The 16032-nt window shown below is 46.3% G+C and overlaps 1 protein-coding gene across 1 annotated transcript in view; it reads left to right on the top strand.

Annotated features, from left to right (window-relative positions):
• The first annotated feature begins 386 nt into the window (after nt 1-386).
• The window catches only part of plppr5b (phospholipid phosphatase related 5b), a 29978-nt gene continuing 14332 nt past the window's right edge, over nt 387-16032 (top strand). The window contains 4 exon segments of the mRNA XM_062479687.1: nt 387-839; nt 7987-8059; nt 8062-8118; nt 13425-13675. Coding sequence (XP_062335671.1) covers nt 609-839; nt 7987-8059; nt 8062-8118; nt 13425-13675 — 612 coding nt within the window. The 5' untranslated portion in view covers nt 387-608.

Genomic DNA, 16032 nt, shown 5'->3' with positions numbered 1-16032 from the left:
CAGATGGTGTCAAAAAGCGAAGAACAGTCCTGGATTAGTCGTCCTACAAGCATCTTTCCTTGTTTGTTGAACATGACAGGGCAGTTGCTGTTTAAAATGGTGTGTTTGCATAGGCATTGGTTAACACACCTAAGGGATTTAGGTGAACGCATACTGTATTGAGGGACGAGGGGGTTAAGGCTGACGGACTGATCACGGGCTCCAACAAGTTGTTCTGACACTCAATTCTCTTCCCTCCGGCCTTTTTAAGTTATCTGTCCATCACATGCCCCGGCTGCAAATAGCGACTGCACGAACGTAGTCAGTCGCTACTCGCCAACTATATCCGGACGCGTCGCACACACCCACGCGCGCGCTCTGTCCCCTCCCCACGTTTCCATTTCTGTCTCGTTTATTGCAGCTCGAGCGTCGGAGGAGAGGAGTGCCATGTCAGAGAGCGGCTCCTCGCGCATCACCACCGAGCCATGCGCTTTAACGAGCATTAGTACCGGGAGAGATGAGGCACTGAAAGGGGCTATGGCTCGGCAGCGTTAGGGAGAGAGGGTTGAAGGAATACGGTGGAGACAGAGGCGGCGGGTCTCCCTATCCTCAGCGAAGCGGATTGTTAGATGTTCATTCCTCAAACCTTTTCGAACATGCTTTATTTTCAGCTGGTGATCATGGCGGGGACTGTCATGCTGGCATACTACTTCGAGTACACGGACACATTCAACGTGCACGTCCAAGGGTTTTTCTGCTATGACAATGCCTACACGAAGCCCTACCTAGGACCGGAGGAGACCAGCGTGATACCGCCGGTTATACTGTACGCGGTGGTGGCAGGGGTCCCGACATTAGTGGTGAGTTTGTACGGAATATTGCTTGACCCATGTGTGTGGTTGGATTAGACCGCAAGTGTTCATTCTCAATAAACTGTAAACTGTGGTCGATTGTTGAATGTGTTTCAATTGTTTCATTAGCCTGACAATTAAATGGTGATTGGAAACGGACTGCCAAAAATCAATCAATGCAAAAACAGTGCGCTTAGAATATAAAGTGCTCCGGCCGTGGCTGCAATTGATTCCTCTCTAATGTTGCCATAGCAATCAATTACCAGAACCACATGTAACTTGGATTCACTGTCTGTTCAGCTCATTGCATTTTGAGAGTAAAGTGAATGAGGAGAGATTTCCAAAGTGTGTGTGTGTGTGTGTGTGTGCCCTTGCGAGCATTTACGCGTGCGCGTTTTACAAACCCCAGCCAAAATAGTGATGCTAGACTTAAAGCGATTACTTACAGATTGAACCACATATTAAAACGTCCTCCCTCTAGTCCACCATGCCGGGACTGTCTGATGGAAGTCTTCTTTTCGGAGCAGGGGTCCGTTTTTGATGTATTATATTATTAACTGTGGGACGTTCTCATTTGAGCTGTGTACTGGCCCAACATCCAGTCTGTAGCCTACATAGAGAGAAATACAGGCAAACGGTTATGCCTTCACATGACAGAACAGTCAATGGTAGAATATGAATCGATGGCAGCTCTGGTCTGGTTTTTGTTTGTGTTTCTTTTTACTACAGACTGTCGACCTCACAGATAACCCAGAGCACCAGTCTAGCAGCTCCTAAACAAAAAGCAGCACCAACACAGCCCACACAATCCTGCCATACATGCATTCATATGATCCCTCGCTGGATAAAAATTATACTGCAGACTTTGAAACAGGGATGGTATTTAGACGATCGGGTATAAGAAGTGCATGATCTCAGTGAAGCTGGTATCAAGGCTAAGTCTGGTGCATTGTGTTAGTCTGTGGAGCTAAAGCCTGGGGGGGGTTAAAGCACGGTGAGTCCTCAGGCAGCAGGCAGTGTCACTCATCATGAAACGCTACTGTAGAATCCCGCTGTTTCTGCACGACAAAGTGTGTGTTAGATTTAGATGCATATTCAGATCGGCGTGAATTCAGGGGAGTGCTTCCCTCGAGTCAGAAGTGTTCTGTGTTCTGGTAGCTCAGAGCTTGGGATCCAGACATGAAAGCAGATGCCAGACTATATAGATTTGATGTGTAGTTCTGTTAGAAGCTGTTTGCCAGTTTGTCCCTGCAGGTATGAAAGTTGGAGATCAATTGTGTTTGTCTGACCTTGCCCGTCATGTCATTTGGTTCTCTTTGGGCATGTGTCGACAAAATAACTTTGTGAAAGTGAAGGTGGTGTGCTTATTTGAACAAAGTGTGAGCTGCAAGGTCATGATTACACCTTGCAAATCATAAATATGGATTTAATGACTTCATAAAAAAAAGTATAAGATGCACTGTGAATTTATACATGTACACTTCGTCTGGATTACTAGTTGTTTCATGTCAGAATTTGAGTGTAGCTGTCTGAATTGTGTGAAGATAGGACATCCAGAAGGGTACACAACAGACGGTTGATTTTGTATAAATTCTTTTGAATGTCAGACTTTTGACTGACAAACTCAATTTTACAGAATTGGATGTGGGACTCTTATCAGAACTTGACAGCAATGCAGTTTTTTTGTCCAAGTATAGACTTGAAAACTATGTTTTCTATCGACTTACGGGAGACAACCCTGACAGAGAGTATTGATTTTTGTGGTTAAACATGGCTACATTTTCCCAAGAAAGTGTCCTCTTTTTTCACCTGCTGAAAGTGTCTGAGAGATGGATGATAATCTGAGCGGTGCACATTAAATTCAATATCCAGTCTGTTTGAAAACCACTGGCTGCCACTTTACCACTCTCTCTCTCTTCCTTGTTCTCTCTCTTTTTTCTCATTTTCTATCTCTCCTTAGTTTCTCTCTCTCTCTCTCTCTCTCTCTCTCTCTCTCTCTCTCTCTCTCTTTCTCTGTCTCTGTCTCTCTCTCTGTCTGGTATGTGCTGAACAGAGATTATACGTGCGTCACAATGCCAGTGTCTAAATAGAGTTAGCCAGTGTGCTATAAATGGTGGTTTATCATTTCATTATATCATGCTCAGGTTTACTAGACACGTTACTGTAAAACATAAAACTCACAGACAACACATTAGAGCACTATAAACAGTAACAACACACAGTACAGCTAACTTAAAAATAAGACTTGAGCTTCCACAGCACTAGCTAATAATTGTATTAGGGGTGTAACAATATATCGTGGAAAAATATAATATATAATATATGTATCGTACAGTTATGGCAATATTTTTACAATATGACGTCCGTTTGATCCTATAGGTTGAGCTACCAGCGCGCGACCTACTCTGCACCTGCGTCATGAGTGCATTCATTGCATTCACAGAAATCGCTTGAACTGAAAATTATTGCCAATGTTTAATGTTTTGGAGAAAAAAAATCTGTTAATTGAACTTCAGTTTCATTTAAAATGTTGTTCAAAATATCGTGATGCATATTGTCTCGTACACCCGGCATCGTGATACGTATTGTATCGTGAGCTGAGGGTATCGTTACACCCCTACTTGTTATGCATATGTAACCCAGTAACAGACCGCCTGCAAAATGACCCTTTTTTCAAGATGTTCAAGACTGACAACTCTATGAAAGCATTTATCTGGTCCATTTGCTTCTTAATGGTGAGATGTACGCACGGTGAGCCCGCAATGTAAACCGCATTGGGTAGTGAATGCTCCCTGTGTTTTGGATTAGAGCATTGTTTGGATCATCTACCAGTATTCCCCCTGTTAAAGGCTTATCATGTGTAATAGCTGTCTGGTGATAAACTTTACACAGGATTAGAGATGTGAAAACTGGTGTTTGTGGAGTGTGTGCGTGCCGTGCCTGTGCTTGTTCGTGGGTGTGTGTGTCTGTCTGCTATGGATTACAAATGGTAAACACACAGACAATCAGATGCACGCACGCACACACACACACACACACACACACGCACACACACACACACACACACACACATAAAAACACACACTGCCTCTGTTCAAGCAGGGAGACTCAGTAGGGAATGTGAGATCAGAATGATTGAGTTATGTTGCACACCGCTGTCAATTGATCAAGTCTGAAGGAGCAAAAACCAATAGAAGACTTCTTTCCTCAGAGCCCCGGTAGAATCCAGTGGATGACTGCATGGATGACTGCATGGAGGATGTGGCCACTGTGGAGAGACACACAGTGCTCCTCTACAGCTGGGCTGTAGGCTTTTAATGCTTCGCTTGTGTCTTGACACACCATGCTGAAAGACTATGAATAATGTACAGTAAAGGCTGTGTACGTTAATTCGTTACTGGGTACGATTGCTGTCGGCACACATTTAAAACCACGCGCAAAGAAAAGGCTTCCTCAACTGAACGGTGGTAATTCTGTTCTTTTAAGGGGAGAATACTATTGCGGGAGCAATTACCATTGACACCTTCAAGGGAAAGGTTACAATTAGACATTCTGTGTTGGCGCCCAATCTGAATGAGACAGAGGGGGTAGATTTAGTCCACGTGTGAACAGGGTTATTCAGCGTGATAACCAATCGTTTCATGACATTGCATGGTTTGAAACGAATCAGCCAGTTGTTAGTTACTGCACTTGTAATTCGTCATTACCTGAACGCAGCAGCCTATGTAATTATGCATCGCAAAACACGACTTGTTTCCATATTCAGCCCAGTCAGTAGTAGTTCTGCTTCGGTTTCTCACCAGCCTGTGAGGTTGGGCGGCGGTTTTAATAACTCAAACTACTCAATCACGACCACGATCATTTATTTATGACCGCGCATGCAAATGGCCATCTTCGTGTTTGACGTCTTAAATGATTAGCATTCTGCAGCACACAACTGTGAAAGGCTTTCTGAGATAATAGGTTATGCTGGTGACGGTAGTACTGTGCTTAAAAAGTCATGAGGGAGACTTAGCCTACAGGAGTCAAGCAAGCAGAGGCTCCCAACAGTAGCCTGTGGCTAGCTGGCTAGTCCAATTTCCCCGGGATTAGAATTCCGAAAAGGATTATTTGACGCTCCAAGCAGAGTCTTCCTAATATGCCCAGTACTAGAGTCTGGTCCTGCCCTTTCCAAATGATTACAGCCTATGCAATCACATTTGAGTCGAGTTATACAACAGGTTGAGGTTCTCTGTGGCCTGGGATCACACACACACACACACATGCTTGCACACACACACACACACACATGCACATCCAAGTTGATAAATGCAGGCAGACAAGTGAGGTAGTAGCCTAACACAGAGCTATGAGAAGGAGAACAGTAGAGACACTGTCTCTAGTCATCCTGGCAGCAGGCCAGCAGAACAACACGTTTGGTCAAGGATTCTGTAAACAACGGGACCTACGTCGATATGTCTTGATCTAGACCTAGAGTAGACTTGTGGCAGGTCTATTGTCTCCACTCCACTCCCTCTGAAGCAGAGGCAGGTTCAGACAGACTGCAAGGCTAACATTATTCCTACTGGGTTACATCAGCAGAAGAGAAAAGGCTAAGTTAGCACAGAGCCGTAAAACATCCCAATAATTTCAATCCTAGCAGATGCACCGACAAGGGCCACTCATCCATAGTGTTTGTTTATGTGTGTGTGTGTCAGGAGATTGTGAGGCCCGGTCCTATGTCGTTAGTTGTGCTTTCCTCTGATGCCTCGTTCGGTTTAACAACCTCTGTGAATCGCGGTGAGCGAAGTGTTGCTCACGTGTGGTTTCAGTCGTGAGATCTGTTGACAAACGATGGCCTCTCGAACATGAATGTGAGAAGAGGACACTACGGCAGCTATAGAGAGCTTTGTCAAAATAAACCCTCCTCAAGATGAAGGGGTTTTCCACTTGGCCTGAGCTTAAAACGTGACCCTGGATTGCTCGCTGGGAGATAATGGACACTGTCACCATGACACCGTGATTGGTTGTCTAGCTCCCTTGGCACCAAATGCCATATTTCACCGGACCGATACACATTAATGCCGTTGCAGTAAATCCTTCCTTTTGTTCAACCCTTCGGCTTGCATTAAATACTCTGCCATACTGAATGCATAGCCTGCCTTTAATCCAGTCTTTTCGCCTTCAAAATGATCCTGCTCATAGTAATGCAGATTCGATGCAGATTTTTCTAATCTGCTTACTGACCTTCCCTGTCACTCTCGCACCCAAGGAAGCGTGTTACAGCCAGAGGTTCACAGCACATAAGTATTAACTATGAGGGTCAAACTAAGCTTTATGCATAGCACAGATGTAGCCTTGTGCGTGTGTGTGTGTCTTCTTGGTTTATTGTGTGTGTTAGATTATAGGTTAATGAACCCTTAGCTACTGTATGATGGATTTGAGACACTTTATTGCCTTTGTAAAGAATCAGGCCTTGTGCCAGGGGGGGTCCATTGTTCTTTCTGGGGTCGAAACATTCAGCCAGGTGAGACCAGGTTACCCGGAATCCCTCACAATCTCTTGGTCTCCACAGATAGTCACCCTGACCAGCCTCCAATAAATCTATCATACACCCCAATTACGTAACGCCGAAATTCAAGCGCATTGGTGTCTTACAATGTCTGCTGTATCTACAGTATGCTGCTGTGCATCTTAATGAAGGGATCGACGGTACAATTCACTCCCCCCGAGGATGTCTTTTGAAGTGAACATGAAACACTGAAAAGAGAAAGTTGTTCACTATTTTTGCTGAGGTGGGATTGGCTTCATCTGTGTAACCTAGATTCTGGGTCTGTGGGCCCCTGCAATGCCCTAAGATATCCTTCAGCCCTCTACTAGAGCCATACGAGAGGGAGAGAGGAGGAGACGAGGGAGGAAGCTTTTTATCATACGTGTTCTGTAGCCTCAGCTAGGCCCCTAACGAACAGAACTTAACGTTTTTCATATCCTCCTCTGCTCTCTCTCTCTCTCTCTCTCTCTCTCTCTCTCTCTCTCCCTCTCTGAGTATGTCTATCTCCCGCTCTCTCCCTCCCTTTCTCTCTCTCTCTCTCTCTCTCTCTCTCTCTCTCTCTCTCTCTCTCTCTCTCTCTCTCTCTCTCTCTCTCTCTCTCTCTCTCTCTCTCTCTCTCTCCCTCTCTGAGTATGTCTATCTCCCGCTCTCTCCGTCACTTTCTCTGTCTTCCTCTCTCTCTCTCTCTCTCTCTCTCTCTCTCTCTCTCTCTCTCTCTCTCTCTCTCTCTCTCTCTCTCTCTCTCTCTCTCTCTCTCTCCCTCTCTGAGTATGTCTATCTCCCGCTCTCTCCCTCCCTTTCTCTGTCTTCCTCTCTCTCTCTCTCTCTCTCTCTCTCTCTCTCATCTCTCTCTCTCTCTCTCTCTCTCCTCTCTCTCTCTCTCTCTCTCTCTCTCTCCATCTTACCCTCTCCCCTTTCCACCAGCAGTGTTAAATAAATGACCAAGGCAGCACCTGTGTGCTGAGGAACCGACGTGTTGCGTTCCTGGTCTGCGGCTTCGAGCCCACAGCCTACCCCAGTCCAGACACAGCTCGGAACACGCTCATCTGGGTGGTCAGCGGAGGGGAAACAGACGTGCTCCAGAGGGTCGGAGGGTCCGAATCCCCCCAGAGACGCTTCTAGTTAAAGTCTGAGGACCGCACTCAGCTGGGATGGGATCGAAACTGCCTTAACCAGGGGGAATGAGAGACTAGGGACACCTTGTTATGCCTCTGAACAGCCTGAGACGTTTATATTCCCATCCGAACGTTTCATGTTCCCTTTAAAGCCACTTTGAAAGTCAAAGTGGCTTCCGTGTTTCTGTTTCTGTCACTGGTGTCAATCACTGATGTACTGTAAGTGTCCCTGATCAGGTGTTTTCTTTACCATACGAACAATTCAGCACCACGGTCAGTCTCGGCATGCAGAGGACACATCCGCTTCAGAGAGAACACAAACCAAGTTTCTCCATTAGAAATGGGAAATATCTGGGCCAACCAGTGCATCTTAGATAGGACTATTCAGAATTAATATCTATCAGGAATAATTAGGAATAATATTTATGGATACATTTTTTGATTTGTCCTTTTCTTCTTTTCTTTCCCTCTGTCTCTCTGTCTCTTTTTCTCTGTCTCTCCCCCCCTCCAGATCACTGTGACCGAGACCGTGCTGTTTCTGGTGCAGTACACGTCCAAGGAGTTCGACCGCTCGGAGAAGACGTGCAGACGGGAGACTGCTGCTACCTCAACCCTCTGGTCCGACGCACCTTCCGCTTCCTCGGTACGTCACCTGGACCCACGTTACTATGGTTATCCCGTTCCCCAGGCGACGGATGTTGTCCGTCCCCACATTCAGAAGGTTCTAATGGTCAGATAACAACGTCCAGAGTGTTCATATCCCAGAGACCTAAGCTACGGTTTATCACCTATTAGCCCCGTATGTTCGCTGTCATCCCTTGTTCAGCGACACGCAGGTCCCCTAAGGCAACCCCTATGGGCCCTAATGGCATGTACATAGACCCGATTACAACAGCCCCCCCCCCCCCCCCCCCCCACCCTTCGCACCCCCTCAGAGCCACGATGAGAGGGCGCTAAGCGGGAGGATTAGCACCTTGATCCCCAGGAGTCGACCCGCCTCCATCTTCACCATCCCCCAACCGCTCCCACCCCACCCCCGCCCTTCACACATTCAACGGCCGCCATTCGCGCTCAGGAACCCTGTTTACGTAGGCGCTTTTGTAGGCTCGCTGCATGCTGCTCGACCTTGAGACCCCGCGCACACACACACACACACACCTCTGCCCCTCCACTCATCCTGCTAGTGCTCCAGCAGGTGGGATGAATTGGCAGCGACGTGGCCTTACAATTCAACTGAACCATCGCTGGGAAATATTTGATTCGCTATTTGGTGTTGCTTAATCATTATGGTTGTGTTGACAGGCTCAGTGGTCGCTAACCTGCCCACCAGTGCTAGTGGGAACCAGAGTTCGCCACAGGAGAGGATCAGTGGTACAGGGATTTCAAGACATTAGCCATTGATTAGAGTCAGTGGGATTAGCTGACTTTTCACCTTTGACCAAGGAGCATGACTCCGGCACACTGCAAGTCTGTTAGTATGTTAGGCCACACACAAGCAGATTATTATTAATTTTTTTGCAGACACTCTTATCCAGAGCGACTTACAGTAAGTACAGGGACATTCCCCCGAAGCAAGTAGGGTGAAGTGCCTTGGCCAAGGACACAACGCAATTTGCGCGGCCCGGAATCGAACTGGCGACCTTACAGTCGCTAGGACACATTTCTCAATACTTAGGTCACTTTTTCAAAACTCTCCTCACAGTTCTCCTAACCAACTTTCAGCTCGGCACAGCAGTTAATTTCACATTCAAAATGCACTAAAACTACCAAATCCCTTCATACATGTCTCAAATCAACTCATTCTTCCATAACACTAGCAAAGGTTGACAGCCAACAAACATACTTTGTCACCCACAAAACAATGACCTAAAAATCACTAACAACAGGTAGCATTATACAGTGTTTTATTATGTAAAACAAGGACACCTCTCTACTGTTTAGAATTCACTGCAATATATGTTACTGGAATTAATCAGACATGATGTAGTATGCTTCAATATGTTGTATATCTTTTTCCCCACTAATTCCAGAATACAATAATTTTTATACACACCACCCACTGATACAGATACAATAGGAATGCTACTGTAATCTTCTGCATTTGGCCATCGGTTCTCATCCACATCACATCTTATGTCATCTAGGGCAATACACTTAGGAAAGAATCTTCTGGCATGCCTGATCCATCCCTGGCAATGTCCAGGCATCCAGCATTCATTGCGTCCAGGAAGTACATTTGATCATGTGGATGGTGGTCATACAGTAAATCTTCCACCTCCATGAGGAAAAGTGACACCATTCTGGGATGGGCTGCAAACCACTCGGTGACTGCACAGGAGTGGTGAAATGCCACATTGTCCCATACAAATGTTGGCTGATTTCTTCTCTCTGCATCCCTTTCCTCACCTAGCACAACCCTTCCGTAAAGATCATTTTATATCATTTTATTTTTTGATTCGAAATATATTTAATTACAATATTATTGTAGAAATGTAGCAAATTTCTGTCTTATTCAGTTTTGTATTATCTTATTGTTTTGAACTGAAGTTTAACAGTTTTGAAAATAGTATGTTAGCATTTCCAAATTGGCCTCTAGGTACATAGAGTTTTGGCAGTTGTTGTGTCGAAGTGAGAAAAGAATGAATGTAATTTGAAAGATGTAGTCATTGAATGCATTTTAGCCCACATATACTTCTGTTGTGTTCACTGTGTGAAGAGTTTTGAAAACGTGACTTAAGTATTGAGAAATGTGTCCTAGCGACTGTAAAAAACTGTAATAGCCCGATTCCCTAACCGCTCAGCCATCTGACTCCAGATGCAGATGCAATTACACACGTCATGTTCACTTTGCCTGTGTTGTGAATTTAAACACTCAAATGAACTCTGGGAAAGTTCCGTTTGTCTGAGGGGCCTTTCTCTGCTTAACAGCCACCCTCTCCTGGTCCTTGATTTGAAGACAGTTGCTCTAACACACGCCCCTGAGTAAGGAGGAAAATGAAGGTGTTACAAATACATTCTCAGAGAGATAAAAGGCATGGCGGAGAGTGAGAGAGTGCTGTTTATGAGCTGGTTTCTCAAAGGTTGAAAGAGAAGCAATGACGTGCAGTTGTCAGAAGCCTCCTTCAAGTCACAAAAAGGAAATCATTTCACGTGCATGTATCTTGAAAGTTATGACAGTCTCAAGCTCCTTTTAATAGGCGTGTATGTTGAATCATTTGAACTATCTTTGCTTTGGTTATTTTTCTGCAGTTCCAAATGGAAAGGCACATTGGGTCCTTAGAGCGAATGGAAGTTTTAGCTCTGTTCCAGTCCAAGTTCTAAACATTTGACTTTTACAATCATGATTCTGACCTCATCGATCAGATTACAAATGGGGGCATGACAGGCACATACACACACACACACACACACACACACACACACACACACACACACACACACACACTCACCAGCCCTATAAGATCTACTGCAGGACACACATGGCAACATGTTTTTTAACCTTAGAGTGATTCTACTGTGAGATCCCAGTCTCTTCCTATCACAGTCAGAATGAGTATCCTGCTCGGTCCTATGTCTGTGTGAGCTTATTCTGCCCTTGGGTCTACCAGCATTCATGCTCGTGTGTGTGTTTGTGTGTGTGTGTCCCCAAGTTCAACCCTGAAGACCAGTTCTAAAGTGGGACTAATCCACAGCACACCTGTCTGGTCAGTGTGTGTGTCCTCAAGTTCAACCCTAGAGACCAGTCCTTTTGTAAGACTAATCCACAGCATCCCTGTCTGGTCTGTGCGTGTGTGTGTGTGCCTGTGTGTGTGTGGCTGTGTGTGTGTATGTGTGTGTATCATTGCTACTGCACCTTTGATCCAGTGCCAGAGCTTCTCTTTTCTGTAGTCAAATGCAGAGTAGACCCAGTCAGCATTCAACTTATCAAGGCCACCCCGGCTGCCCCAGCACACACACACACACATACACACACACGCGCACACAGAAACACACACATTCCCCAGATGACACAAGAAATGTGATCAATGCTCATTGAAAGAGATAGCCTTTGAAGTTCCCCTGACGATTCTCAACCAAGGCTAATTGAATTACATTTGTATGCCCAAGTAAAACATTCCCCTCCCCTCACTCCGGAAGCCGGAGTGGATACTCTCTCTAGCCAGAACCATCCTAGCCTAGAACCACCATCCTAGCGTAGAACCAGCATCCTACCCTAGAACCACCATCCTAGCCTAGAACCACCATACTAACCTAGAACCACCATCCTAGCCTAGAACCACCATCCTAGCCTAGAACCACCATCCTAGCCTAGAACCACCATACTAACCTAGAACCACCATCCTAGCCTAGAACCACCATTCTATAGAACCACCATACTAACCTAGAACCACCATCCTAGCCTAGAACCACAATCCTAGCCTAGAACCACCATCCTAGCCTAGAACCACCATACTAACCTAGAACTACCATCCTAGCCTAGAACCACCATCCTAGCCTAGAACCACCATCCTAGCCTAGAACCACCATACTAACCTAGAACCACCATACTAGCTTAGAACCACCATTCTAACCTAGAACCACCATACTAACCTAGAACTACCATCCTAGCCTAGAACCACCATCCTAGCCTAGAACCACCATCCTAGCCTAGAACCACCATACTAACCTAGAACCACCATCCTAGCCTCGAACCACCATACTAACCTAGAACCACCATACTAGCTTAGAACCACCATTCTAACCTAGAACCACCATACTAACCTAGAACCACCATCCTAGCCTAGAACCACCATCCTAGCCTAGAACCACCATCCTAGCCTAGAACCACCATACTAACCTAGAACCACCATCCTAGCCTCGAACCACCATACTAACCTAGAACCACCATACTAACCTAGAACCACTCATCTCACCTCAAACCACCAACCGGGCCTACAACCTTAAACCCAGCCTAGAACCCCCAACCTAACCTAGAACTATCCACCTAACCTAGAACCTTCCACCTAGCCTAGAACCTCTGTCTCTAGAACCACCAGCACAGTTTCCCACAGCATCGTCCAGCGTATTTTGGTCAGACCAGCGGGCTGTGGATGCTCGTGCCAGAGACTTGTTGTGTGACTCACTCTTGACAGAATGCGTTTGACGGCCGTTAAAACCTAACCGACAGCAGCCTCTGGCTCACCCCAGTTTTGAGTTTTTTTAGGCAGGAATAATAAAAGAAGACGCACTGGTTTGGAAAGTGACATTTTGAGACAAGGAGGGAAGGATGTAAAACACACACACACACACAGAGACACACAAGTGCATATCCATACAGGCTGTCTGTAACAGCGCCTTGGTTCCTATTTTTGTCAATGTCTCTCAGCCAAATGGACTTCAAAGCCAGAGCCATATTAGGATGCAGGGACACAAACTCTTGACAGTGATTGCTAAAGCTCCCATTGTTGCTCCAACAAATAATGCGTTCTGGCTGTCCTGTGTGTGTGTGTGCGCATCTGTGTCTGCCAAAGGCTTGTTTGGAGAATTAGTGTGACAAGGCCAGACCTCCTCCTCAGGGGAAACCAATCATTTTTGATAAGGCCTCTCTATCACAACACCGCGACAAGTGTGTGTGTGTGCTCTTGTCTGCGCTGTTGTAAACTTATGGAGACAGACACACCTATCTTCTCGAGGCCTATTACATGTGGGTGTGTGTGGTGTGTGTGTGTGGGTGGCTAACCACAACTTGGGTATAAACTCTGACTTCCCCTCTCCCCTCCAGCTTCCTCCCCCAAGGCTCTAAGCTGAGGCTTCCCTGAAGTCTGATCCAGCGGCGAACGAAACACAATCCAGCTCACGCTTGGGCAGCAGAATTCGACGGCCGAACGCACGCAAACTCTTCCTCCCTCTCCACGCGTTCCGCGGGACTCCCTACTAATGCTGGCCTCCCCCCCTCCCCCTCCCCCTCAGGTGTTTACACGTTCGGCCTTTTCACCGTGGACATCTTCGTCAATGCGGGCCAGGTGGTGACGGGGAACCTGGCGCCCTACTTCCTGACGGTGTGCAAGCCCAACTACACGGCGCTGGGCTGCCAGCAGGCGCTGCGCTACATCAGCCACCAGGAGGCGTGCACAGGCGACAAGGAGGACATCCTGCGCGCCCGCAAGACCTTCCCCTCCAAAGAGGCGGCGCTCAGCGTGTACGCGGCGCTCTACCTGGCGGTGAGTGGTGATGATGATGGTGATGGTGATAATTGTGATGATGGTGGTGGTGGAGTCAGGTGGCTGAGCGGTGAGGGAATCGGGCTAGTAATCCGAAGGTTGCCATATCGATTCCCGGTCATGCCAACTGACGTTGTGTCCTTGGGCAAGGCACTTCACCCTATTTGCCTCGGGGAAATGTCCCTGTACTTATTGTAAGTCGCTCTGGATAAGAGCGTCTGCTAAATGACTAAATGTAATGTAATGTAATGATGGTGATGAAAATGATGGTGATGGTGTTGAAAATGATGGTGATGAAAATCAAATCAAATCAAATGTATTTGTATAGCCCTTTTTACACGCAAGCATGTCACAGAGGGCTTCACATATGCCCATAGAACTGCCCCTCAACCAACCTAAACCATCAAGGAAGACAAGGAAAAACTCCCAAAAAACTCTCAACAGGAGAAAAAAAAAATGGAAGAAACCATGGGAGGAGCAATTCAGAGAGGGATCCCCTCCTCCAGAGACGGTTGGTGGGAGAGAGGAGCAGAACACAGGCTAAACATAGTCATACAGTGTCGATGGGTTTTTAAAACACCAAAATCCATTATTCAACTTTATAGATGTAGGACAGGACCGGGAGACTCGCGACCAGGTCCAGCGTTGGCTGACCGACGACCAGGCAGGTGCTGACAACTCAAACCCCCCACACCACAAGGGATGTGTGTGGGGGGGGACAGAGAGAGGAGAGCAGGGATTAGAGAATGCCAGGAGCAGCTAACTGTTACAGTCATAATAGAATGAGATCCCCACCGGTCAAGTGTGGACTGGTGCAGCAATTTAACAGAGCAAAAAAGGGGAATTTGATGCAACCCCACACACCAAGACAGCGACAGCCCCCCTCATTTGGAACATGAAATCTGTTCCAGGGGAAGAGAACTCTAAAATAAGTTATACTTAAAGAATAAGGATGGAAACAACCCGTCCCCCGTTGCCTCCAACTAGTAACATACTTACCTTTAACAGTCGTAGAATTGACTAAACAATAACGTTTTTAACCTAATTTTAAACGTCGAAACAGTATCAGACTCCCTAATTGAGACGGGTAGTTTATTCCAGAGAAGAGGCGCTCTATATGAGAACGCCCTACCTCCAGCTGTTTTTTTCTTAATTTTGGGAACCACCAGATAGCCGGCATCTTGAGATCTAAGTGTCCTTGCGGGGCAATAGGGTGCAAGGAGACCGGAGAGGTACAGTGGTGCCAATCCATGCAGAGATTTGTAGGTTAGTAGTAGAACTTTGAAGTCAGCTCTGGCTTGGATAGGGAGCCAGTGTAGAGAGACAAGAGTAGATGTTATGTGATCAAACTTTCTTGTTCTGGTCAATAGTCTAGCAGCAGCTGCAGCAGCTCCAGACACACTGCAGGCAGACAGGGCTGAGAGATGCGTTGCAGCTAGGTAGCTAGCCGGCCCTCGGGTCCATGCGGTCAAGTCCACAGCACCTCTGAGACCGATTGTAATGTGTGTGTGTTGGTGTGTGTGTGTACGTGTGTGTGAGTTTGTCTGTGTGTGTCTGCACAAGTGCTGTAGAATCTCTTCTATTCCACTCTGTTCGTTTTTTGCCTGTTTGTCTAAACAGTCTTGGCTGATTCGGGGGGATTTCTCTTCTTGGCTTTCATGAGCAAAGCTTTAGCCAAAACCCGTCTGTTTGGCTGGCTGTAGATGTGAAAAATAGGTTAATGTAGCTTTGCAAATCCTCCTCCTCCTCCTCCTGCTCGTCTAATAAGCCTGCTACTTTATTTTAAGATTATCCAGATGATTCGCAACCCTTCCTGAAAAGCTTGGTGGTTGTATGATTCAACGCTGAGATAAGCTCAAGTGAGATCATGCTGTTTTTACGGATGTGTTTTCTCACAAGCTGTTTGCACGTGTTGCAGAAGCACATGTTGGTTAAAAACATGGTTAAGCACTAAATACCTTTCCGCCATACATGTGTTGCCAATTACAATTAACAGTCCACATAAATCTTATTTGGTTTATTCAGCAATGAGTCATTGGTGCATCGAGCGTGATTTTGTCTCGTCTCTCTGTCTAGCACAATTATCTTATTTAGCGTTCAAATCAATTTAGGGGTTTACGGAATAGGATTACGTGATCTATCATTCTCTCTGTGAGAGAAAATATCTAATATCAATTTGTGAGAGTCTATGTCGTTCATGCCGACCTCTTCTCTCCCTCTCTGAAGTGACCCCCGGCGGTACTCCACACTCCCATCCCTGTTAGGGAACACACGTCTGTTAGGAACACAGGGGACACAGCCAGATTCAGACAGGCTGATGGCTCTCACAAGGTACTTTCGGGCGTATCTCAGAAGTT

The sequence above is a fragment of the Osmerus eperlanus genome, chromosome 15 (assembly GCF_963692335.1).
Source record: "Osmerus eperlanus chromosome 15, fOsmEpe2.1, whole genome shotgun sequence".
NCBI lineage: Eukaryota > Metazoa > Chordata > Actinopteri > Osmeriformes > Osmeridae > Osmerus > Osmerus eperlanus.
The sequence above is the reverse complement of the archived record's forward strand: the minus strand, read 5'-3'. Positions and strand labels throughout refer to the sequence as shown.